At 32.1% G+C, this 27,297-nt stretch overlaps 3 protein-coding genes across 6 annotated transcripts in view; 2 read left to right on the top strand and 1 right to left on the bottom strand.

The window, feature by feature from the left end:
* The window catches only part of exp (expansion), a 179,451-nt gene extending 164,125 nt beyond the window's left edge, over positions 1 to 15,326 (top strand). For 3 of the 4 annotated variants that reach the window (XM_068770237.1, XM_068770238.1, XM_068770236.1), the window contains exons 7-10: positions 2,131 to 2,396; positions 5,723 to 5,813; positions 12,798 to 13,040; positions 13,630 to 15,326. In XM_068770237.1, the coding sequence (XP_068626338.1) occupies positions 2,131 to 2,396; positions 5,723 to 5,813; positions 12,798 to 13,040; positions 13,630 to 13,745 (716 nt within the window). In that variant the 3' untranslated portion in view covers positions 13,746 to 15,326. Of the gene's footprint in view, positions 1 to 2,130; positions 2,397 to 5,722; positions 5,814 to 12,797; positions 13,196 to 13,629 lie in introns of all 4 variants that reach the window. The other variant, XR_011107717.1, reaches the window with a different exon arrangement.
* Positions 15,327 to 15,488: 162 nt separating this feature from the next.
* Positions 15,489 to 16,772, bottom strand: LOC137926730 (putative serine protease K12H4.7). Its single transcript, XM_068770416.1, has one exon. It carries the CDS (start codon positions 16,713 to 16,715, stop codon positions 15,489 to 15,491), a length of 1,227 nt encoding a protein of 408 aa, XP_068626517.1. The 5' UTR covers positions 16,716 to 16,772.
* A 3,964-nt stretch (positions 16,773 to 20,736) lies between these two features.
* Positions 20,737 to 26,675, top strand: LOC137927055 (intraflagellar transport protein 74 homolog). Its single transcript, XM_068770839.1, has 10 exons — positions 20,737 to 20,853; positions 21,017 to 21,254; positions 21,636 to 21,832; positions 23,186 to 23,362; positions 23,621 to 23,746; positions 24,898 to 24,999; positions 25,068 to 25,373; positions 26,062 to 26,176; positions 26,255 to 26,364; positions 26,444 to 26,675. The coding sequence occupies exons 1-10, from the start codon at positions 20,737 to 20,739 to the stop codon at positions 26,654 to 26,656; spliced, it is 1,701 nt and encodes a 566-aa protein (XP_068626940.1). The 3' UTR covers positions 26,657 to 26,675.
* The last annotated feature ends 622 nt before the right edge of the window (positions 26,676 to 27,297 follow it).

Genomic DNA, 27,297 nt, shown 5'->3' with positions numbered 1-27,297 from the left:
CATCTCCCATCTGCTTAACATTATTCGCACTATCTTTTGTTGATGTAATTTAATAAAATCCATTCTTGATAAAAAAAGCAACATGATAATAAATACTAAGGTGAAGGAGATATTCGTACCAAATTTCATGTTTCCGAGTCCTGTGGTTCCGGAGATATCGTAATGAGTCAGTACATAGATGGAAATCTTTTATATAATGTGTATATTGATAGATAAAATATATCAAAATGTCATCCCCGTATACATCAATTTGTAGGACTTAAATTCACGTTACAATTTATAATGACATTTAATTTGCTCTCTTTTTGGACACAAAGATAGACCGAATCTTTAGTATTCACGTCACCGCCATACCTTATCATGATTCTAGAAGCGTTCTTATTTCGTACTTATAATTTTTATAAGAATACCTATTCGTAAGCCCACATATGTGTGAAACAATCGCAAATCTTACTTGTCGTCGTTTATCTTTAATCTAGTTTACATGTTTTATTCCTTCGCTGTTTCGCTGTTAGAAAACTGTAAAATGAAGAGTTTAAATTCTAAGTATAACTTACGTTATCTCACGCACTTACAATTTCATTGTTTTAATTATATTGTAATTATTAGATACAAAATAATAACAGCCACTTTGTATATATAATTGCCACCATTTTAATCACAGCTTTCGAAGTGACTTGTATAGCTTCGTCATGGTCTACTGCATCGTACGCTTTAATATCGATTTCCGCTTGATCATTCGATATAATTCGATTTTGAACTAATGTAAACATTTTTTATATGATAACATCAAAATCCTGGTTCGATCTTTAACCTATAATTAGTGTAATAAAAAGATTTCAGGGCCGCTATATTTATTAATCTAGACCTATAGTTTTCAAACCTACCCTCCTTGCGCCGAATTTTCTCGTAGTTAATAATATACGATTAGTTTTTATGACAAATGGATAACGTTGAAACTGGTAATTTTGATGGCTAATAAGCCCTGCAACCTTTATTGCTATGGAGGTAATAATTGTAGGTTGCCCAAAGTCGTGAAGTAAAGTGACTGGCGTCCGATCCCAGCATCACGACACGACGTTCATGTCGTGGCGATTTCGCAACAGACACTAAACGTTCACAATTTTCGATAGCTCAAAGTGTCTGTTAGCGACAACATTTAATACCATTACTTAAAGGCCACATAGCAAGTTAATACGTATATATTTGTTAATATAATCTTTTATTCATATCATCAATCGCAGCTCCGACAGACTTCGTAATATCAAAAATTATAGGTCTGTTGCGCACAAGTAAACAAAATAATAAATAAAACGTATTTGGGATTGATCATTTTATTATTATTAAATCTCCTTTATATTAAACAACAGTTATTTATAAAAATAAGTCTTTTATACCATACAATGCAAGGCTTTAGCAGTAATGTGAATATATTTTCATTGTAAGAATTAATGGCACACGTTATTTTATTGGAATACATTCTAACACAACTATTTCATTTTAACATTCAATTTTATTTCATGTTTTTTACTACTTTTCGTGAAGAAATCTTAATTTTTAATTTTGCCATTTTTTCTCTTTAACAACGTTCTTCGTTATTTAATGTAAATATATATATATAAAGAATTAAATGAATAAGTTGTGCCGTTTATGAGTTGTAAGCTTAATAACATTTAAAATCACTTTTTTCCAACTGCCAAACTAAAAAAAAGGTTAGAGTATTTTTAAAGAACGCTAGTTATAAAATACGTAATGTAAATTCTATTCATAGCATTGATTTCATTCATAGCATGTAAAATAATTTTAAACCCTAATTTTTTAGCCAGTCTAATCTGATGAAATTAAAGATGGGTGGTACCCGTAAATAAATGACACTTTAGATTCAAAGATATCGACTACTATCCAGAAAATTAAACTTATCTAGAAGTCTAGCAGTATCCGAAATCTTTTCCGTAGTTTTAACAACATATCTTTAAACAAGACCACGAGGTTTTAGCCGAGTCTAGTATAACTCACTCCATGCCCCTGCAGCGCATAAAGTTGTCCATGTATTTTTTTATTGCCACTTTGGCTTATACGTGAGTAATAAATAAATAAACACAAATTAAAAAAAAAAACGTTTTTCAACAGTTCAAAGACCGCTGGATATCAAAAATAGACCGCGCATACCCATCCCTGATGAAGACCCCTACAGCATCGCTAGCTCTAACGTCAATGGTTCAGGATCAAGCGGAAGCTCTGGAGGATATGGACTTGGCAATGGACATGGGAATGGTCATGGCGTGGTAGCAGCTACCCGGGAACAGCTCATAATGCAAATGGGACAGAGGAGAGGTGATAAACCACCCAAGCTTCCACCACGGGAGAACGGCTATGGGCCTGCTGACATTCCTAAGGTATGTAACAATAATCTTAAACTCAAAAATCAATCAATGGTTTCAGAAATAATAAATAACATAATAAGAATATAGTAAAAAGAAAAGTTTAAAAACTCCGTTAACTAATTATTAAAAATAATAATTGTTTCCGATGTGCCCCGGTCGATTTTGAGCTTCGAAATGAGTTATTAATCTGTCAAATTTCAATATAAAACAATAAATAAATTTGAGTAACATATTTAACAGTGATCACTTTATAAAAGGTGATTGAAAATGGATGTAGAAGATTTGAAGCTTTTTGGTTACATATAAACTATACATTCACCCCTGTAAATCTTTTACACTGATAACCACGCACCCTGTAAAAGAAACAAAAATCAGTCGATTTTCATCACAACCTTTCACCGTAAATCCCAATTAAATGTTTTAAAAAGGATTTAGCTAAGTGGTTTCTAAAAGGCACGCTAATTTATAAGCACTTAGACGATAACCAGTTTTATGACCTAATACAACACAATCGTAACTTAAACAAAGTAATGATTAATTTTAACACTATCCAGGTCACAGTTTTTGTTCAGATAATGCATGAAGATTTGATGCATATTCTCATATTGTTTTATACTTTGAATTATATATAATGGTCGCTTTTGGAGCAGTGGTATCCCAGAGGTAAAGGAATGAAACTTACGATCGTAGGGCGCGAGTTCGATTCCCGGGGTACAATCTTATATAACAATTATTGCCTTAGTTTGATAGTATTGTCACTGCTCACACGTAAATGGGCTGCAGCGTTTTCTGCGCACTATAATACCACATTGCGATTGCCAAACCGCCTGCCAAGCCTATACCCCCCATTTCTTTGAGGGACGCCGATGCCTTGGCAGTAGGCTGAAACATAACAAAACAATACCAACAACGTCACACATAACAAAACAATTCAATTCGATAGAAACTAAAAATTAAATCTCAATCGAGTCTTTTACACTTTAAACTAATAACCATAAAATAAAAATATATTATAAAATCATAGCATGTGAAAAAAGCTTTTTCATGCTTTTCAAAATATTATGTATATTTTTATAAAATTAATTTAAAACATATAAAACACAACAAATATATCTTTAATATGACATGTTAAACATTAATAAACAAATTAAAAACAAATTGCAAAGTGTCTGGAGGCAGATTAAAATTAGAAATTTTCGAGAATCGCATGTCATGCAACGTAATATACGTCCAAAGCTGTCATCGGAATCCCAAAAGCAATCTCTTCGGACCTAACTAAATTAAGTCCATGAATCAAGTAGGTTTTAATGGAATTGAGACCCTGACCCTCAAACCGCAGAAATTCCAAAATGAAATGGACGTTGTTAATGCATTATGTCGGAGATAAGGTTCCCGATATACGCAAAGTGATTTCGAATCAGTGTCGCCTGACGTGAATAATGGAGTCCATATACAATCAACACATATTCGCAGGATGATGTTACCTAACTTGATATTGAAGAAGGATCAATAGATATTCCATCTTTTAAGGTCATGAAAAGAATAAAGGTCAAAAGTAAAAAATAATTACTAATGTTTCACTGCCTTGAAGACGCTATTGCATTGGAGGAAATTCTAGAATTATGATCAAAATAACTAAATTTCTCAAAAACCACCAGGAGAATAAGAATATATAGTCTTTTAGTTTATGTTACAAACACGTGTGCATTTGAATATGTATATACATATTTTAAATAAAAGTAAAAAGTAATATTTTACAGACAGAATTGCAGTTTCCTTACATAGCCATTTTGTAGTTATTAAAAAACAAATAAATTTTATTAGTTTCATGTTATTGGACATATACAGCTATGGATATCAAAAAGTATCTTAATCCATAAAAATATAGATAAATAATTAATGAATTCTAAATAAAAATATGTTTTCGTAAATTAGTAACATGTGCTTTAATTATAATATATTAAACGTTAAACAAGGAGCAACGGTAAGTTTTATGGAATTTCAAACTATGTCAGTAAAAAAGTCATTTCCAATTGTTTACAATGTAACAGTTTCCAAAGCAACAGAATATATAATCCAAAAATCGTGATTTATTTTTAAAAGTATTATTTGAACACAATGGTTAAGCCCATTTCGCCAACGCATCTGTGATTCCATGACCGGTAAAGATAGATGGCTCAACACGCCCTCTAGAGGTCGCCTTCTATGTTCTTTTATTGGTGATCCAAATAGTACATTCCTTTAAAAGGTTGTAACCGTGACACTACACACATGAATTATGCGGTCTGCCTTTTTGTCCTCCGCTTGTAAAACGCATGGTTTACTGAGACTTCAGTTCAAAATAAAAGGTTTTAAGCCGGGTGGTGCGAATAATTTCTTTCGGAATGATACAATCTCATCTACAATATGAGTTTGTATCAACATTAGTTGTAGTTTGGACAATATTTTCCGTTGCCGTGACTCTGAGATAGTGCCCACGCATTGTTATTTTAACGCTCTTTAATCTTTTACTTTTTTACTTCCTTTGTGTACTCACATTGTACTAAAATATACAAAATTCGTACAAAGACAATCCTATTAAATTACAAAATACTTCCAATGTACATTTACTTTCTTTATGTACTTTGATACTAGAATATTCTTGTATAATACATGAGATTCCTAAAGAGAAGTTTTCATTCTATTTCCAAAGACATGTTAGCTCCGGATCGCACCCGATTGTACTGATTTAGAGGATAAACCTTCGGTTAAACTGACAACATTTTAATATATACTACACCGTCGACAGCTTCTGGTTGAAATCAGAATATATTGTCGACATCTTTACCTTTATTGATATCTTTGTAAAGGTTAAAATGTTGGTCAGGTTATCTATATTTACTTATTTATTTCTATAATATACAGGTTGATAATGCTGTTAATTTAATGGTTGGTACACCCTATTCAAAACGAATGGTGTCAAAAAAATAAATAACGAAATCATAGTATAGTAAATACAAAAGTTTTCAAAATTCTGATTACTAAATATTAAAATTAATAATTGTTTACTATTTGGCCATGCAGACTTTAGCCAACCTCATTCCAATAAAAAATATTTTAATATTAATTATTTCAGAATTATCATTTTATAAAGAGTGAATGAAAATAACTTTTTAAGAGCATCACAAATATCACTAAATTAAAAATAACTAGATTTATTTGTTGACGTTAAAGTAATCTATTAATCGTAGACGTAGTTAATTGAAATATTTATATATATATATTATAAGTGTGTTGATTTGAATCTTAATTAAATTTATTGTTACCGCTAAACATTAATTTTTTCTTATCATCTCCAGCCGGATTACGATGACATCGAAGTTAACGGACGCGTTCCATCACAGTTCCCAAGAGGTAAATCTGACAAAGGAAAGGACAACAAGAAATACGGTGAGTTTAGCATTTAAAATACTAGATTACTAGTTGCAGGTTACTTTTTATACATTAGTTCATAGCATGGGTAGATATAGACGTTGACATTTAAACAAATATTTATTCGTTTAGTCGCTTTATTATCTGTTTTATATAAATAATCTGTGATTATTTGTGCACGTCATGAGAAAAATGCCAGTGAAGCCCAATTTGGTAGGAACTAACATCTAAATTTGAAAAGCTTTTAGTAAAGCAACGAAAATTCCTTAGTTAATTTTTTTTATTACTTATGAGACTTTCTTAACATTGTAGAGTAATTTATTCTCTAGTTATATTTTAGTTTATATTATCTTAATAATTCTTTAGATATTTAAAAAACAGAAACATTACTGAGAAGTTTATTGTAAAAGCAAACACAGCAATCTACAAAAGTATTAAGAAGGTACAAATGTATTGTATTGATACATATGATTATACGCATATGTGATACTGAATAATTGTTTCGAAAATTTATGTATCGACGTGCAATTACAAATAGTCCATTTGTAATTTTCTGCACAAATGAAAATTAAAAGCGTAAATTTACTACTTGTTAGGCATTGAATGGTAAAATACAAAAACGAGAGATGTGCTAATTTACATTCTTATAACATTAAATAATTTGAGTCGTAATAAGATATTTGGGAAATGATCACATCAAAATAAAATGTACTAAATTATATTATGCTTATTTGTAAAGCGGAAACAAAAAGAATAAAACTAACTATTTATAATCATCGAAACCCGTCCAATATACCAAAGGTCACCTTAAAACGTCTGAGGCTAGAATTAAAAAAAATGGCCAGACTTTTATAGCGTCCTATTGCGCAGCTTTTTAATTAACATACAAAATTACGACCACTGGCAACAAAGCGAATGGTTTAAATACTAAAAAACAGTTGTCGTTAATTGCGCACGTCCTATAAATGTTATTAATCAACGCAAAAAGAAAAATAAATTGGCAAATTAAAAAGGTGAATGAGAAAGAAGTTTCTTTACACCCTCTTGAACGTTTAAAAATATTTTCCATGTTAATACTTAAATTTATTTATTGTTAATGTGAAGATAAATGTCTCAATATCATTCGTGTACGTTGATTAATTAGATTATTTACCAAATGTAACGTATATACACCCAAAAAAATAATTTATGAACGATAAAATTACAAATAATCTAATGTATATAATACAATCTGTACCGAAATTTTTTGTTCAAAAAAATTACTCTAATGTAAAAAATAAATTAATGTGAAGTAGATAAAATCATTTTGTGATTTGAGTATTTGGTTCTTTTTGTTTGTTGGTTTGGTTTGAGATGCAACTGTTAATCGATTATATACATTTTCAGCGTGCGAACGCGGAATTTTCCTATAGTTAATTTTTTTTTCTATAAAAAGATCAATGAAATCGACAGTCGTTCCGTCAAGTTATGACGTTACCAAGGGAAATAGGGATTCATATTTATAAACAATTCAATGCTATTATTATTTATATATGACATAAAGTAAATGTTGTTTATTTTCATAAAGAATAAAAATAGAAAGACTTAATGAACTAGATAAGTCAGTTCAGTCAGTTCTTGAATATAAGTTAAAACCAACCTGTGTTTAGCGGAGACTGTCGTGGGATTGAGCTAGCAATCGCACGTTATATTTGTGAGAATGTGCACACAATATGTCTGCCTATTAAGTTACTGTTATATCAATTACTGGGTCAAGTATGATTCAAATGCGCAATTAACTTGATACATCTTTAAATATCATTTTCTTCTATACTATGTAAGTAATAAACTGGTATTTTTGTATGAATATGAATGGAGTTAGCGATTGGAGTTATGAGAAGGTTTCATGCGCGAGTTTATTTCAGACTTTTGAGGTGATTTGTAACATGTCTTTTTGAGGATTTAAAATATCTTGAGGAAACCGGCTTATTCTCTAACCTGGGTTATCCTCTAAAAGTGTGATGATAAAAAAGATAAAATTCATTTTTTCGATATTGGAATATTAATAGAACTCTTATTGATCATCAACCTTTTTTTTAGTCTCTTTTTTTTCCTTTCTCTCTCTAGAGATCGTATTTACACTCCACCCTATCCCCATGCTTTGAATATCTACACTAATGGAAGCAAGTTGGAGGACTCTTCCGTGGGACCAGCATTCGTTGCAATCCTGGAAGGTCGCTAGACCGCTTTCAAAAAATACAGACTTGCTCGGTCTCCGAGCCGAGCTCCTCGGCATTTTGAAAGCCTGCTCGGGGAAGAGTTTAACACACCCCAACACTTACACAATTATTCACACGAAGTCGCAATCGACCATCGTCGTACTACAGAATATAAGCAGGTGTTATAGTTGTGGAGAAGCAGCAAGAAGAAACTTCACAACAACGCATCTTTTAATAAAGTTTGACAATACATATTTATATGATTATATACTCGATGATGGCTTATATTCCTAGAGAGACGTGTTCCATCAGTGAACAACTCATGGAACTCAAACTCATAATTTTTATACGTATAAAAAGTATTAATATTTAAAAGTCTTTATTAAATTTAAAATGGACAATAAACATATTGTATTGGTAACAGATATGTTTTTATTGCATATAGAATTGTATTTAATTAATGAAACAAATGTCTTACTAAGGAGTCTATATTACTACATACATGCGAACTCGCAAACGCTTGAAATAGCTATGATGGGAGGCATATGTTGCATATGGCATATTTAATACCTCTTGAACTATTTACTATAATATTTACTAGTAATTTCAATCGTAAATTGTACTCCGTATTATATAAATAGTACGTTACACATGCATAAATATAAATTACGTAAACTATTTTGTATAGGTACGGTAACACGAGTTTTTATTGCGTTCGATATTTAAAAATTTCCCGCTATTTTCAGAGATATTTATAGTATTTGTGTATTTCCGTTCACGTTCACTGCTCGTGTAACAATAGGTAGTTTATCAAGGTCACTCCCCTTGATATATTCTAGCAGCGAATGCCTTTGACAATACTTAGGATTTATGTACGAAAATCATTATTTACAATGGTTGCACCGGTGGTGTGAACATCGTAATATCAATAACCCGGTTCTTAAGAATCATCATTTATAAACCTATGTTGTCTGCGTCCCGTAGATTTACAGCGCCACTCGTAAAGTATGAGTTACGTGTTTCAACTAGACATATTTAAAATATGCGCATTTCTGCGCTCCAAATGTATTCAGGCCGACAACTCTATTAGATGTTAGTAGCTGATATCGTCCAGTTTACAATTTATTTTCTACTATACTTCATAGATTTAGGAAACCAACTAAATGTTTACAAAATTCAAATGTCGCATTTAATATATTAAAGAGTACAAAAATTTTTTTGATAAAATTATTGTACACAAGTATAGCTACATTTTTTTTCTGAAAGGCGTAAAGAGAAATACTTTACTTCCACCATGCCATGTTTCTTCTACAAGTTTAAAAGGTTGGCCAATATTTGCTTCTTTATAAAAGAGGAAGAACCTTTTCTCATGTACTTTTTGTTTGATTAACAGAAAGCAATGAACTGGCTGAGCTAGTACATAGCTCAGGATCACACATTTTTAAATAAAATGAGTTTAGGTTAAGCACAATTATGAAAAGAATCAAATAGTGGCTTGTGTGGTAAAATAATAATGTAGTTTTAACTATTCTACGCGATTTTTTTTTTCAACATTTTCTCCCATCAAAAAAATCCTGGTCGTTTCGTCTATGTAATAAGGCTCAACGCCTTCACAAATATAATATACGGTCAAAATGTTTATAAACTATGTATTTACATTTTTTTTTTAATGTATACATATGCGAAGTTTACACTAAATAACGCCCTCTGGGTGAAGGGCAATAATATTAAGGTATCAATTATCATATATTTACTGGAAAAATAAGTCAAATATCACAACGTGAAGTAGACCACAATGTCATAAGATCAAGGTCTTTATATAATATGTGTTAGCTGTGATGACGTACGAATCTGAAACGTAGTCATTCACGACGGGCTCAAAAGAAGTCTTAAGGTCTCTCAGATTTTCGCTGCGAGATCACATCAGAAATGAAGAGATCCACGGAATGACCAAGTTCATCGACGTAGCTCAAAGAATTGCTCGTCAGGCATGCTCAATGCTCGTGAAAACGATAGCCATTGTTGTGGAAAAAATCTTGAGTAGATCTCTGTCTAAGTGAAACGACAACGTAATTAAGGTGACGAGAACTCGCTGGATGAGGGAAGTGCGAGACCGGTCATCGTGCTGATTTTGAGTGGGCGTCTATCAAATGTAAAGAAAAAGAAGAAGTAAAAAGCTGTACATGTCTTAAAATAAATCATTATTTTTTCACTTTACCAACTAAAAACCGAAATAGTATTATAATAAACATATGTAAAAATCTTTATATTAATATATCAAACTCTTTAACGTCTTGGTGTAAGTCTTTATTGTCTAACATGCAAGTAACTAGTGATCTTTAATTTATGTACTAGAAAATTCCAGTATTCAACATTTCTTTTTCGACGATATACGCAAGATATTTTACGAGCACAAATTCATTTTAAATTAATTCTTAATTACAATTAATTCGCATAATTGAATATAGTACAATGTTTTGACCCGAATTCAAAAATTTGAAAAGTCATGCTATGCTAATAGACTGACAAGGCGGCAATTAATTTTAAACGTCGGCCTTAAAAATGCGATCTTCTTATGAGGTCACTGTTTTACATATATATTTGATATTTGGTTACATTTGATAATGTATCTATTATGACTGTTGGAATTGACGATAAAGGCTAAAGTTCTTTTGCAGTTACGTACTCATTAGGTTTCAATCATTGGGTGTTAAAAACTATGAACTTAAATAGATACAAATGTAGTATTATCAATGATTACTTTAGTTCAGATGAATTGTGAAATAATTTAGCATAAAAACTATTTTAGCGAGCACCATGTAAATTGAAACGTATATTTATTTCTTATCATAAGGTTTATATGCTATTCCTGTTGTTGTATGTTGCCCTAAGATGGCGCTACGGCCTATCAACTTGTTTATTGATCAACTTATCACCATGAAAATTTGTATGGATCTATGTCCATGAAGAAAATTTATGGGAAGAGATTTTTTTGGTTCCTTATATATCCAGTTTCCCACAACCATATGTGTTAAAACAACAAAAGTTAATGAACACTATCTATGGTACTGACAGGACAATTTTTCCCGTTACCTTTCGTCTCCTTTGACGTTTAACAACATTTCTCCCAATTATTAGAGATAATTGTTGTATCATAATCAAAATGTGATTTAAATTAATTGATTTATCTGTTTTGGTTTATTGAATACAGTATTTATACATATCGTAACATATTCGATTTTGTATGGCTTCAGTAGCTAATAATATAGTTTGTGGCAGCATTTCTTAAATTTTACTCTACTGCTGACAGTCATGGAGTATTTAAAGTAAAACGGAGCTTAGAGTATAGGTTATATCGAAGCAATGTTTAGCTATTGTGCAACTGCACTGGCATTTTAGCATATCCTTGATATTTCAAACGGCATTTGACGAAGCGTAGGATGCGGAAAGATCATGCGCAGTTAACAGATCACGAATTACTTTGTCTTGCTCCTAGACTATAAACAATACTTCGAAATTTATTACAGTAAAGTTCGCTAACCTTCCTCCAAACGGTTTGAAATAACCACATTGATCATTTGATCCTGTTTCCGATTAAACAGTCGCTTAAAAACATAAATAGTCGCATTTATTGTGACACATACAACGGAAGTGTACTGCCTAACAGCATCTTTGGATTCTTTTTTAAATTATATTACTGACTTGACTAAAAACGTATGATACACATAAGTAATGACACACACCTGCAATAATTCGTAATGTCATAATGTTTCTATATTAGTACTGATTTCATCATCATAATAATTATTTAATTAAAGTAATTAAGAGATTAGATGCATTTATCTTGAAATTAATAGATATCGCAGCCCAGATTTTTTCTTTTTTTTTTGTACATTATTATTTACGTGAAATGCTGTTTTAAGTTATAATTTTTATGTGTTATCCGACCATATGAGAAGCATTGTCTGTCATACTGCTATAGGTCTCTGAATGATACACAATACAATACTTAAGCTAACAAATAATTTAAGTTGTATTAACTTATATTTCGTAAGTGTTATGATTTATAAATAAATAAAATTAATTCTGTCGCGAAATACATTTAGACTTTCATTGGTGATAATCTATAAAGGTGTGCAAATGTAAACGTACGTAAATCTCTGTTACATGAAAATCTTTTTATACGTATACAGTTGAGATGGTCACCACATGTAGACTTTCTTTGAACACGTTCAAGGAATATCGGCGACATGTTAAACATGAAGATGGTCCCGTGTCCCAGTTGACATCGCGATCCATGGTATGCTATTTAACGGCAAATTTATGAACATGGATTTATTTTAAAACTATATAAGATATGTTTTTTACTATTTAGGTATTGTAATTGTTTGTGTTTGTTATTTAGGTTTTTTTAATTTTATATATTTAAATTCTGTCTTTGCAAGCAGTTAAAAGTTCTTATCTAGATAATTTGTACTTTCCGATAACAGCGTATTATCTTTACATCTTCGCTTCTTACCAACTTCTAGTCTTTTTACAACACTAACCCATCGCAGTTTTGATCTATTTTTGTGTTGCTCCGCTTTTGATATATCTATACCATCGTTTAAAGAAATCCATTATGATAGACGCCCACTGCAAGGGAAATAGAGATCGCCTCGATTACCGTATCTGGCCTGACTGCCCTCAACCTCGACTAAGCTGGTTCCCAGCCAAGCTGCTTCTACTGCTTCATGGTCGTAATTCAAAAACATTTCGGAAAAAGTAATTAAGATATATATATCCCTATGTCGTGTTGTTCCAGATGACCCGTATTATTGCGGACTCCGTGCACGAGTGCCAAACTTCGTAAAAGCAAATGGAGCGAAGCACGTGCTGCCGACGATGACCGAGCGGCTGACCCTGAAGGAGGCACCGGTGCCCAGCAAGCGCTACAGCGTGGCCCACGCCCACCCCGGGCCCTTCCCGCCGCACATGCCGCCCTTCGCCCACGCGCCCATGCCGCAAGCCGCCCTGTGGCACGCTCGCTCCTACGAGAGCGGAATCGGTGCGTACCAGCGTAACCCGAAAAAAGAAAAGCTGATGTTCCAATTCTATCCCGACAGGGATCGAAAGCTGCGCCCGATCGTGATCCAGCAGCCACGATAGTGTACATACAGACTAACCCCGCACTTTAACTTCGCGGACTACGCTGCAGTCTTGGTACAAATCTTTCCGTTTTACGCTTCGCTTGGTAGCACCACGCCTTTCGCTTCCGATAAATCACGATACCGTCTTACTGCAATCTTCTAATTCTTAAGCTTTCGCTCTCTTTTCCCTCTGCATTTTTCAGACCATACTCACTATGGCGCTCGAATACAATCGCCAGACTTCGCCATAGCAAGCTTCGCATCACTATTAGTGAATAGAATCGTGTTATTCAAAATTTTGTTATTTCACAAAGTTGTAAGGCACCAACGTTTTATATTTTCAAGAATATATAACATTTTACTTTTATATTAGAAAACAATCAACGAGACATCGTATAACGATGAGTGTATGCTGCTAGTTGTTACGTAAAGTTAACATACTACGTGTGCATATAATCCAATTGATATTTCGAGGCATAAATTTAATTTTTGTTTGATATTTTTCAGACGGCGAACACTACGATCCGTACGCACTTTATGGCCGCCTGCCTGTACCCGGTCGTGGGTTCCCGCCGCCACCTGCACCGAATGCTCGTCAAATGTTCATCGGAGAATGGGACTAGATCATCCATAGAGACGCACCATGTATTGTAATTCGACGAACATATACCGTCGCATCGATGTTGAATAAATTCTAAATAACTCGATGTTTAACATTACGCTTCAGCCATATCGATGTGACTGTATTTATATCTATTATTACTCGATCACTGTAAATATTTGCTTTGTTGTAAATTATAGAACATTCGTTTAAACATATATCGCGACCGAATTAAAATGGATAGATAATAATCAATTTCGATATTTCTTAAAACAACTAACATCGATATTTTGTAAAAAAAATTGACTTTATATAAATTTTTAGTTATACACTTTATTTCTACGAAATATTTTTTACCATTTTCTTTAAGTTTTTAATTTAATTTACGGTAAGCGCGTTTAAATTATCACTGCCGATATTTTTAGATAAATATATTCTTATTATTCATGTATTATTCTGATTTCAACGTTAAAACAAATAAAAACAAAACCAATGCATTTCAAAATGATTCCGAAATTTTATTATTGGAAAAACAAAACTACAAATAGTTTCTATTGTGTATTTTCTATTGTTATACTTAAATTTAAGTTAGGTGTCAATCCTAGTCAATACAGGGTTGGGAATAAAAGCAATTCAATAAATCGTTAATTTGCTTTTACGTTTGTATATTTATATCAGCACGTTTATAGACGAGACGATTTTAAAGAAACTTTTTTATACATACATTTAAGGACGGTTAATAATGTCTAATTTAAACATTAAAGTAATATGTTAGATTGTAATGGTACATTTTTTATCATTATACCCTGTTGTATATAGATTTCCAGCTACGATTTATTTTTTTAGTTACATACAGTATGTTAACGCCAATATGATTTGCAAATCTATATATTCTGTATAATCTATAATTTAACAATACTCAATTACTATAAAGCTTAGCTATACTGCCCTGTTTATAGTAAGTATATAAATTGAAAATAATATTATAAATATATATAACAATTAAACACCACAACAGTTTCCTAAGAAAATTTCTTACTTAAATTTTCTTATCCACGGTTTTACGGTATAAAAATTTCCACATCTAAAAGATGTAAGAGGTCTAAAAAGTAAGCAATATACACGCGAACGTATGTTGTACAGAATTTTGTTTTTCATAATAAACGTTTTCAGAGAGAATGGAACGTCGTTGTACATTCAACATAAAATTTTCGGAGGTGCTTCACATGTTACCAATATATTGTATTATACCTACCTATTAGAACGTATTAAAGACTTATTTTATATTAAAGTATACTAAATCAATAATACATAAATTTACATATAAACCACAGATAAAAATAAAAAGAATATTATTTTTTATGGTATCAATATAGTATATGTAGAGTAGATTTTTATGAAAGAAATAGGTTAAAATATTAAAATCCGAGATTAATTGGAGGAATGTAATCTGTGAAATAATACTATTTTATTTCGTAAAATGAATTTTGTATAAACGGAATTTTATTGACCGGTGTACTTTTTACTAGATTAGATACATCAACATCCTCTTCATATATCGTAGGGTGTTGGTTATTGAGTAACCTATCATAAGGAAAATGTGTATGAATAAAATTTACAATTATTTCTAATAAATCTGATTATTTTATTTTTCCCCTTATTAATAACCTTACATTATCACTAGCTAAAAGCCGCCTTAGGTTAATACTACTTCGTATATTTCGCACTAACCTATTGTTAAATAGCTGTTATTAAATTTTTTTTTTCACTCCTCCGCTCCTATCCAATTCTTTATTAAGTCCTTAATATTTTTCCTTGCTTCTTTTAATTCCTCGTGATCTCCTTCACGATTAGAAAATAGATCCCGGCAATGTGAAGAACGCGGAATGAAAATGGCTGGCGTCTCAGAAGAAATATTTTTCAGAACACTGAGCTTACTCCAAGGGTCCATATCCCCGTTCACAAAAACCACTTTTGTCACGTTAGGTCTTAAACCACCAAACATCTTATTGACAAGTTCAATACCGTCTTCTATGAAATTATCATTAAATTTAGAACCAAATGTACTGGTACACATCTTGACGTAAAATTCAACTGGCACATTATTTGTAAATGGTTGTTTACGAGAACTAGTACTCTGGAAATAACCAAACGTAGTACATGTTTGATAAAGCCAGCAAGCGTACGCTGTCATTTGATTTTTATAAGTCTGATTAATCATATAGTTAAAATCGTAGTTATAACATCTTGCTGTGTCTCTGTAAAAACTTGGTCCATAAATATTCAACTCTTTGGGGTTTTCGTTGAGTTTTGCGCAATGGTCTTTAATTACGGTAATTGTTCCATATTGTGTATTTGACATAAATTTAGAAGCTTTGTCTAAAAAAAATAACTGTTTGTTTTCTGGAATACTCATATCAACATCATTACAAATATTCTCTTCCTCCTTTAGTTTTTCGATGCCATCAGCGGTTTCAAACATAGTTTCATACTGTATGAATCGTTGATTTATTTCATTCAGGCAGTCATCCGTCCCGTATTTTCCATAAACTTCGTTAACAGTTTCGAGATACTCGTAAAAGTCTTTCTTTGCTAAAACAGGCGCGCTGCTCGCTATTGCTGCGTAAACCAGTTCAGGGTATAGTAATCTCATCCATGCCGCCAGATTTCCTGCGTAAGAACCGCCGATGACGATGATTTTAGATTTGTAAAAAATCGGATTTAATTTTATTATGCGTAAAAGATGCGCATTATCCTCAAGGGCTTGATATACGCTCAAATATTTAAAATTTTCAACACTTGTGCCTTGAACGGGCATACTTTTTCCATAATATCTGTGTTCTGAGGCATACATTGCTCCATTTGTTTCTTTTGCCAGTTCATACATTATACCAGTGTTCAGAAAATTCGGTGATGCTTCGCCTTCGCCTCCAAGAAATAAGTAAATTGGACCACCAGATTTCCAAAAATCAGTTTTTGCAAAATATCGCATACGCCAAGTACGTTTTTTGTTGCTATCAAAATGGTCGAGCTTCTGTTGCAACCACCGTGTTTCGTATCTTGCATCATCTCCAACTCGTAAATATGAAGCTATTTCTTTCGTTAGATATTTAAAACCGCCGTTAAATTCAAATCCGTAAATGTTCTGAATCTGAATGGTAAATAATAGTTTTATAATAATTGTTAACATATTTGAAACTCCTACTCGTGACAGCACTTGTTCCCGATCAAGTTGGAGCTGTGTAGTGTAATGAATATATTACTATAATGCAAGAAAGCCGTTTCGTAATTGGAATATATAAATATTTAAGGAAATTTTATCGCGCATTCAAATGATAGTGGCAATGTACTAACTAAATTGTTTTAGAAATTACAGTTTGTTTATTTTTATTGCTGTGAAAAAATGCAAGGCTTTGAATTCTTTAAGACGTAATAATATACGACAATATTTTACAATAATAAAAATATAGTGATTAAACATGAAAGATTAATTATTTTAATGTGTAATAAAAGGAGTAATGTAGACTAATTGGTAATAAATTGATCACACAAAAAGCAGCAATTCGATTATTTTAGTAACCGGTATACCGTATCAGAATTTATCTCCCTTAGTTATTCATAAAAGAGGTTTATCGATTCAATTGACATAATGAAGAACTAAATTACTTAGATCTTACCTACCTATAGGTAATAGTTTGTAAATCTAGTCCTATTTTCACAAGGTTTTTTTATGGAGAAATATAGTACATAGGTACTTTTTTGTTCGTTAACTGTTTGCTATCTTGTAAGTAGAGGCATGACGTTGCTGTTGTAGAATTTTGAGAGCTCTGATTTAAAAAAAAAACATGATAAGTTGTTTTGGCAGTCTTCTTTTGACGTTTACCTGATATTGCCTGAACAAATGTAGTAAGAATGAAATAGGTAGAAATCTAAAGATACAAGGTTATGACTATATGAGGAATTCATTATCACCTCTCTACCATAACTTCCAATTTTTTTCTGAATAGCTAAATGTGTGTAACGTAAAAGATCATTATGATCATGGAAGTTCTCTATCGATTAAATCTGGCCTTTTTCTCCATGGATCATACTTTAATCTTACTAGATGTTGGCAGTAGTTTTCTATCGATAGTTCAGCCGGACGGTAAAAGTTCATAATAAACAATACCATAACAATCCCATCATACACACAGCATCACCCTATTGCGAGTTAACTTGTGTTTTGTCCTTCCTAATATATTCCTCATATATCTTTCGTGCTATGAATCTACAATATAACATACGGTTTAATTGAAAGGTAGAAAAGGACCATACCATAGATAAAAACGTAAAATTGTCATAAGATAGGTCAAGCAACTACTAAATTGCCCGTAAGGATAAAGTCAATTATTTAATCGTGCCCCTTGTACATGTATAATAATCAGATATAACGATCGTTATGGATCTTTTCGAAGGCAGTGTACCGGGAATATATACGAACAATGGATCTACAGTTTTCGGATTCACTGACTCTTAATATTTATTTCTACTATTTTACCAAAAATTGCTTAGCGTAAAACTCAAGAACTGTTCAATTCGCTTATACGTATTTCATACTTTATCGTTAAAACTCAAGAAAGGCTCTTCTGGGTAAATAGTCAAAACAATACTTAAAAACAGAAACATTTTAAAAAATGAATAATCAAATAAATTTTTTCTTTTAAATTTCAAAACCAAAATTTTACGGTAAACAAATTGCCAAACTTTAAAGACGTATTTGTGAAATAGTATTATGTGAACGAGAATTACAGGTTTTTATTTATTGAGTAACTTATAATAAGTAAGATGTAAAAGAAAAAAAAATAATTTAATACTACCTACTACTTCGATTATTTCTGAATAATCTAATTTTAAATAGCTACAATTGAAATAAAAATAATCTTCTACTTTTTCGCTCCTATCAATTCTTTATCAAATTCTCAATATTTTTCCTCGCTTCTTTTAATTCCTCGTGATCACCCTCACGATTAGAAAATAGATCCCGGCAATGAGAAGAACGCGGAATAGAAATAGCTGGCGTTTCAGTAGAAATATTATTCAGAACACAGCTTACTCCAAGGGTCCATATCCCCGTTCACAAAGACCACCTTCGTCACGTTAGGTCTTAAGCCATCGAACATCTTATTAACATGTTCAATACCGCCCTCTATGAATTTATCATTAAATTTAGAACCAAATATACTGGTACACATCTTCAAAAAAATTCAATTGGCACATTATTTGTAAATGGTTGTTTACGAGAACTAGTACTCGGGAAATAACCAAATGTAGTACATGTTAGATAAAGCGAACAAACGTACGCAGTCACTTGATTATTATAAGTATGATTAATCATATGGTTAAAATCGTAGTTATAACATCTGTCTTTCTCTTGAAGAAACTTAGTCCATAAGAATTCGATACCTTAGGGCTTTGATTGAGTTTTGCGCAATGGTCTTTAAAGACTTTTAACAAGTGATTGATTGGAAATGTATTAATAATACAAAAGTACAGAAAAGTTTCTCGTCAATAGCAAGTCGGTTATTTTAGCGATCGGTATACCGCATTCCACTTTTTTGTTTGTTTTCTCACGTTTTTAAATTATGAACAATTATTAAATGCAAGGTAAAAATTAAAGAAATCTAGAAAACAATACCTAGTTTATATTTAAAACATTTTTAATGCTTTGTGTTTTAAACCCTTACGAATTTTACAGCTGCACGGGACTTTGAGCTAGAAAGTATTAACTTACAAAGGAATACGTCCTTATCATAGACAAACGGTAACGTTTCTATGGTAACGGTCAAACAACATCGTAGTTGCGCGTGACGATAAGTTCAATTAATTAATCCAGCCCCTTGTACGTGTAAAATAATCAGATATAACGATCGTTATGGATTTTTTCGAAGGCAGTGCCGTGGACAGAGCGAGTGCGAGTAGACGGCCCGATGCCCCAAGGCCTGTGTCCAGGAGAGGTTACCGAGAATATACTAACAGTGGAACTGCAGTTTCCGGGTTAACCAATTCTTAATATTTATAACTAAATATATACTACTACTATTTGACATATAATTTAAATTATTATGTATTTTTAAAACTGATATTACTTTTAACTTTCGTTCGTGTTTCTTAGCTAGTCATAAGTATTTGATGTCTTCCGCTTTTGTTATCTGTCACTCTCGTAAGTTTTCATGTGATCGTGAACCTTTACAAAATATTACATTTATGTACGAGTAGTTAGTAACTTTTGCAGAAGACCAGGGTACTAACATGAAGCTTTTTCCTGTCACCTAAAACCGTTTCTTATTTATTTATTCATATCATTATCCAGTTTGAATTATTAAAGTGATAACATGTACTTTATGAGGAAAGCACTAGTAGAACCCAAGTTAGAAACTTGGATCAAATTTGTTTCTCTAAAACGGTTTCCTTCAATTTAAAATACATGGCTCCAATGGTTCCAAAACTGTCTTGAAAAGGATCTACAACAGATTCAACAATAAAGAACAAGTAGTTTTCAATTTTATATTCAAAATCATTACTACAAAAATCAGTGTAATAGTATTTTTGTATATGTTTTGTCTTAATAAGCTTTTTAATTTTTTACGTGATAATTCAGAGGCATTAAAGAAGAGTATACTGTAAAACTACAATCTATACAACTGTTACTAACTTTACGGAACCTAGAGATAGGTGTTTGGTGGTAGATTTGGAAATTTTTGTACTTTCAAACAAAATGCAAAAACATTATAATGTGTTTGCTACAGAGACATCCAGTAGTAATAAATACTTAAATATATTTCAAAGATGACATTTCTAGAAAGAGAGTAAATTAATCCAATTTGAAATATTTGAAGTTGCAAGCTGAAATTCTTGTCAACGTATCTATGTAATATGTTGGATATTAGAATTAAATGTAGGAAGTAATTCATGAGAATGAGTCACAAAGTTTTTGTGTGTCATAAGTTTAATTCTTACAAATTAGAAGCAGCAATATGCGGCCTACATCTGCGTATCGTGGAAGCACAGCTTCTCGTGTCTCTACAGCTGGATTCGGGCCAGCTCCGCCTACTGCTAGCCGGCAACCCACAGCTATGACAGGGTTTTCTATGGTAAATCAATCATTTTTTTACATTTTACAACAGTAGCGGAACAATAAGAAAGTTTTTTTTAACTACAACAGACCCTAAAACTATATTTCATGTAACAAATCAAATTTTTATTATTTTTTTAGCGGATACCTATAGTAATTACGAAATGTGTAAACGTTTGCAGATTGATAGACCAATCACACAACAAGGCATCTCCGGTCTGAGAACGGGAACAGCTAGAGGTTTCCGGACGAGGCAGCTGCAAGACAAACGGTACTGGGAGGAGCTGATGCAAGTGAAAGTTCGTGAGATGAAAGCCGAAATTGCTCGTCTAAGCGAACAAGTCGAATCTGGTGAAAGAGAGAAGTCTGCTAAGAAACATTACGAGAAGCGAGTTAAAGAGCTAGCCCAAGAACTGACGGGTAAAAATAAGTTTAATTTTAGGACAAACCCTTTTAATTATTTTTAAATGAAAATTCACAAGACGCCCACTACTGGACATACGCCCATTCCCAATAGTACCGGTTACCGGTTAAGTCTCTAAAAATAGAGAATATATACGGGTACCCTCAATAGACAACTACTCAGGCTAAGTACATCTCAAACGTTGTTATATTAATCCATTTTATATTCATTTTTTTATCACTAACGTTATAGAACTATATCATAACAGATCGTTGAAACTCCAAGTAGTATTGCACTGATATGGGACAGCATATCATTCAAATTGAAGATCGTCTCCTCACTAAATGATATAAGTTAATCATTTATTCATATTTTTATTAATACATATTTGTTTTTAGATCTACAAGGACGATTGGCCGATTATAACACAGCCATTCGTATTGCCAACGGAGACACCACTAAACAGTCAGTTGAAGAACAAACAAGAGAATTGGAAGTCAGTAATAGAAAATTGCAAGAAGAGGTCGAACTTGTATTTGTAGAGAAACAGAGAAAGGAAAACCAATTAAGACAGCTAAGAGAACAAATGGATAAGGTAAAATATATTAATATAAGCGATAAATTTGCGGACTATTCTATTTATTACTAGCCTTAATAGATTTCGTAGTATCAAAAGTCAATGACCTGTCGTAGACAAATAGAAAACGATAATTAATGATACGTTTTTCAGAGTGATAACTTTATTTATTGATATAGATAAATAAATTACTCGTTTTTTTTTCTTTAAACACTGAAACACTTGTAACTATTTATCGACAGTGTTAAAATAGGCGGTTTTGTCGCAAAGAGCGATAATAATAGAAGAAATCTCAATTACAATGAAGTTGGAAGGTAGATTGGCTTACTTACTTAAGTAAAAACTTAGTATTTACATTGCATTATTAATTAAATAAGAGCAAAGATAATTTATGTTGCATTAAGAAAACAGCCAAATTTCTCTTAAAGTTTAATGTGTTAGTAAAAATTGATAAGAAAAGTAGAACTTTTAAAAATCAATAATCGATCGTAAATGATAATGATTTAATGTTTTAATAATAATAAAAAAACAATTCTTTAATATCATCCGTTGTCAATGAAAGATATTAAAAAAGTTGAAATACTATTTTCTTAACAATTTTTCTTTTTTTTTTCCACCAGATAAACCTTCCTCGAATTGTTCGAACCATTTACGAGTTTTGCGCTTAGCAACACATTGAGCGATTTATTTTATTGTCATATAAATGCAAAAAAAAATTCTTTAAACGTTGATTTTACCTCCGGTGTGTCGGTCTATTCCGAATTTGCTTTTTCTAACTTCCAACAGTGAGTTGGGACACGAGATTTTCCTGAACTCTAATATCGAGTACTCTTAAATAAGACACCTCACTGTCTCATGATATTTTTTTATAACTCGACCACAGGTTACTTAAGGTTCTAGATTCGAGTTCAACGGACAAGCGCAGCGTAGAATATCCACCAACAAGACAGACAGATGATCCTGTAAAGATCGACGGAAACCTTTGGATGCGGGGCGCTCCTTACTGGTTCTATTGGAAATCTATAATACGATGGCCTATTTTTAGCGGTAGACGTCCTGCGACTAAAATGATAAATGAAGATGAACATGACCACGGATAATAAAGAAAGCAGCAGTACGCAATAATAAAACTCACACTGCCTAAGTCGCAAGAATGCTATACTCTTTATGCTCCTTTTCTTGTTGTAATACTACCAGTTCTCTTTTTTTGCCACATTTAGTTAAAGAAAGACCAGTAAATGGATAATCATCATCTTTGGGTACCAAAAGTGTTAACATCAGCGGTTATTTTTAGCTCAATCTCCCCAACCGTCCCTACCGACTCGAAGAAACGTATTATATGTAAATAAATACTTTATACAATTCCTGCAGGAGCAATCAACAATATCCCAACTTTTGTCCGGAATGTCAGCAGAACAAAGGCAACAATACAATGAACTGGAGGCAGCCGCTGCAACACTAAGAGAAGAAGTAGAACATGCCCGAACACAAATTGACCAACTCGCAAAGGAGAAAGAGGAATTCAATAGAGAAATTTCTATGTCACAGGTAAACGAACATTCAAAACAATTTCACCTTGCACTACTTTACAAATATTATGTGCATTTCAATTAAAAACGAGCGGATATACGCATGTCGAATTGAAAAAAAAATATATTAGCATATTGCTATCGATAAAAATAAATGGATTTTCCGGAATTTTGTCCATTTTCCACAAGACTAATGAAGCTGTTATCGATGGCATACTTGCACATTTTTGTAATATTCATTCTATTCATTTTCAATTATCATTAATTAACATTTTAGATAAAAGTTCACTTGTTAGAATTACATAGGCGTTTAGCGGCGGCGGAAGAGAAGCGTGATAGCCTCAAAAATGAAATAAACAACCGCCTGGATCCGCAGGAGGAGAGAGAGAAGTTGTTACAGCAGGTAAACTTACACCAATTTCATTAAAACTTTCAAAAACATTATTTAATTTCCGAAAAATAAATAAAAACTATTTCTTTCACCTTAATAAAAATTACCTTTAATGCAAAGCAGTCTTTTTTAAAAGTTTCCTGCCATTTCTCTTTCACCAAGACATTTTATGCACAATTTTAGGCGTCGATCCGCGAGGACTTTCACTTTAACTAGTCATCATTACGCAAGACGACCTCTGGACCTTACGCCATTCTACATAATTATTACGTATTCCGTAATGTTTAGTCTTTCTTTCATATAACGTTGTCATATTACTTCATAATTTAAGATCAAACCGCCAATCTGGTGTAATAGTAATATGTGGCGACCCGAGCTGAAGCTCCTTCGGTAACCCTCGAGTTTCGCTAACTTAAAATAGGTCTAAAGGCGCTTTATGCACCTTGTCACCTCAAACCCACGGAATCTGCAAATAGCGTTTGGGCAGCAGAGACAGCCCGATCCAAACAAAAAAAAACAAACCATTGTCGAAAAACGCTTTCTAATCATGAGCTTGAAGAGATGATAACTATCGAAGTAAATGATATTCCCAGCATTCTTCTCCGGTGTTATATTTTTTTGAATATTAGTAGCCCTGCGGTAAAGAACTATAAGTAAGAGGTCAGACATAAGTCTCGAGTTCGATTCCCGGGTTTTATAGGATTGTCACTGGTCACAAACAAGTTTTCAGAAGATATGCAGCAACCACCTTCCAAGCGTGTAAATTACGGTATATCCTCCCATAAATATCTTTGGGGGAAGACTATTCCTCGTAGAAAGGATCTATGGGCAGAAACGACGATGATATTTGATATTCATTCATTTGGTTTACATTGAATCATGTACAATTCTATGAAATACACAAAGATATTAAAATAAGTAATAAATGTAAAATCGTAATTGTTAAGAGTTGATACAATAATTTTACTCCCTATTTATACATAAGAAAAATTAGGGTAAACAACAAAAAAACGTCTCAAACGTATATTATAAAACAATGTTTATGCGTCGCTTGACTTCGACTTTTGAGACTCGGTCTTGGATTGGACTTTCATATAGTTGATCCTCGTATATACATACACTAGTATACTAACCGTGATAATAATTTCAAAAATATATTACAGGTTCGAGAAGATAACGCCGCAATTGCTTCATTAGATAGTAATGCGGCAAATTTGAAAGAACAGATTAAAAAAGTCCAAGAACTTATTGAACAAGCTGAACAGGTCAACACAATACAATTCCTTATTTAAAATTTGGATTAACGGTGTACTAAATTATTTGTGTTATTTAGGATCTAGAAGAGGGTAATTCTGAACGACACCAAAAATACAGAGAATTGAAGAAAAGAGAGGAAACTATGGACTTGTTCATGTCCACATACGAAGAAAATCTCGCGAAGGAAAAAGAAAAGATAGAACAGTTAGAGAAAGATATTGTGTTTGCTCTAGAACATAGCAGCTCTAACATCGATTTGGACTTGAGTGAAATAGATTTATTAAAGAAAAGGGAAGGATATTCGATGGTATACGATGAAAGCAAAAAAACTGTAGAAACACTCATGAAGGATTATGAAAGATTCCAAGCGAATTTAAAAAAAGTAATAGCTTTATTATAAACATATACATACATAGTCGTAGATTAGATCACTGAATCCATATTTGCTTTAAATTAAAGAGTTAGCTAACTATAGAAAACACTTTTGTTTAGAAACAATCACACATAAAAAAGGGCGAATAGGACGGCAAACTACACCTGTGTTAGCCTAAGTAGACTGAAATTTTTTAAAAAAAATACTCTTTGGAACCGCCTCCATATTTACTTATCTAATTTCAGATAAATATGTATCCGATGTTCTTTCTCTGTTTATAAAGGACATAAAACTATAAGTAGTAAGTGTAAAAGCTTTAAAGAAGTATATTTATACTTCATGGATAGAGTATTTGACAAACAACCCGACATGAATGGTAACAGAAATAAAAAGTTCCGTAATAATAATATAGTAATAAAAAACATTTTCAGTTCGGATTACTACATATTGAAATAAATTATTGTTCACTGTCTATTCTTGCAGACTTTGTACTGTAAGACCTTATTACCTTTTGACATTGTTGACTGTCTGTCTGTCTTATTGACCTGTCTTATTCCACTGGAAAAAATAAATTAAAGTAACCCATTTCAGAGTGATCACTTTGTAAATAGTGATTAGAAATAAGTGTGCTATAAAACTTTTTGCTATAACTAAACAGCCTGGATAAAGCTAGTTAATTCCGGTATCTGAATTTCAGGTTGAAGCAACTAGAGAGCGTTTAGTTACTGAATTACAAATGTTACCTGAGAAAACACGAGTAATGGAAGAAGAACTTGTGACACTTTCCGACCTAGAAAGACTGAGAGAAGATGGTATAAGCGCATGTATATTTTAGCAAAGTTAATTTTATTGAGTAATAAATTAATATAGTAATTATTTTAAATTGGCAGGAGAGGAACAGAAGAAAGCATTGCAAAGTGAGCTACAACTTTTAAAAGAGAAATTAGCCCCTACTGAGAGTGCAGTTATTGAAGCGGCTAATAAACTCGAGAAAATTCAGGTAAAGAAGCCGAGAAAATATTCTAAATCTATTTTGGCCCATCCTGTATATTGCGATTATAATTCATTTTTATACGCAGGCGGTCCTAGACGGAAATGAGATGTACGCAAAACTTAATGCGTTAGAAGATCAAGTAGCACATCTTGAAAATAGAAAGACCGTATTGGAAGAAGATATAGCTTCGATCACTTTAAAAGCGGATTACGAACCAATCAAGAAGCAGGCTTTGGAAGAATTATCAAACCTTAATAAGAAAATTATTGAAGATCTCGATAATGTCAAATCCTATTAACAAAAGAGAATACATTGTTTTTAACCCATATAAATATTTTTATATATATATATATATATATATATATATATATATATATCGATTTAAAGGCAACGTACTTATAGTGAAGTGTTTATTATTGTGTAATTACGAATCAATAAACTGTTAATTCGGAAATTACAATTTGCCTTTTATTTCTTGATATTTTTTTCAAATTCTTACTTTACATTAAATTTGAATGTATTTAAATTTAAGCATTGTTTAATTTTATTTCATTGTGACAACACTTTTTCAATTTATCCTCAAATTCGATTTTTGTTGGCTGTCGATACGGTTATTGAGTAATGAAATATAATATATAAATAGTTATTGGTGTGTCGTTAGAAAAATGTAACTTGATCACTTTATTTAACAATAATGACCGACGCAGTTAAACAAGAAGTTAAATTTATGGAGATGATTTGTCAAACTGGTGAAAGTTCATAGCCAACTGCCAAACGCGCAGTTCTAGACTACATTTCCAGAAATTCTTCAAATGACTGCGGTTTTTATTGATTTTTTCCATAAGAACCTTCTACAAAGTATAAGATTATAAAAGTTAAGATATATATAAGTATATATATATATATATATATATATATATATATATATATAAGTTATAT

The sequence above is a fragment of the Battus philenor genome, unplaced genomic scaffold, assembly GCF_028537555.1.
Source record: "Battus philenor isolate CCGP_79_NKW_IND1 unplaced genomic scaffold, ilBatPhil1.0.hap1 SCAF_3, whole genome shotgun sequence".
Lineage (NCBI taxonomy): Eukaryota > Metazoa > Arthropoda > Insecta > Lepidoptera > Papilionidae > Battus > Battus philenor.
Note: the sequence above shows the minus strand (reverse complement) of the source record. Positions and strands in the feature narration are given on the sequence as shown.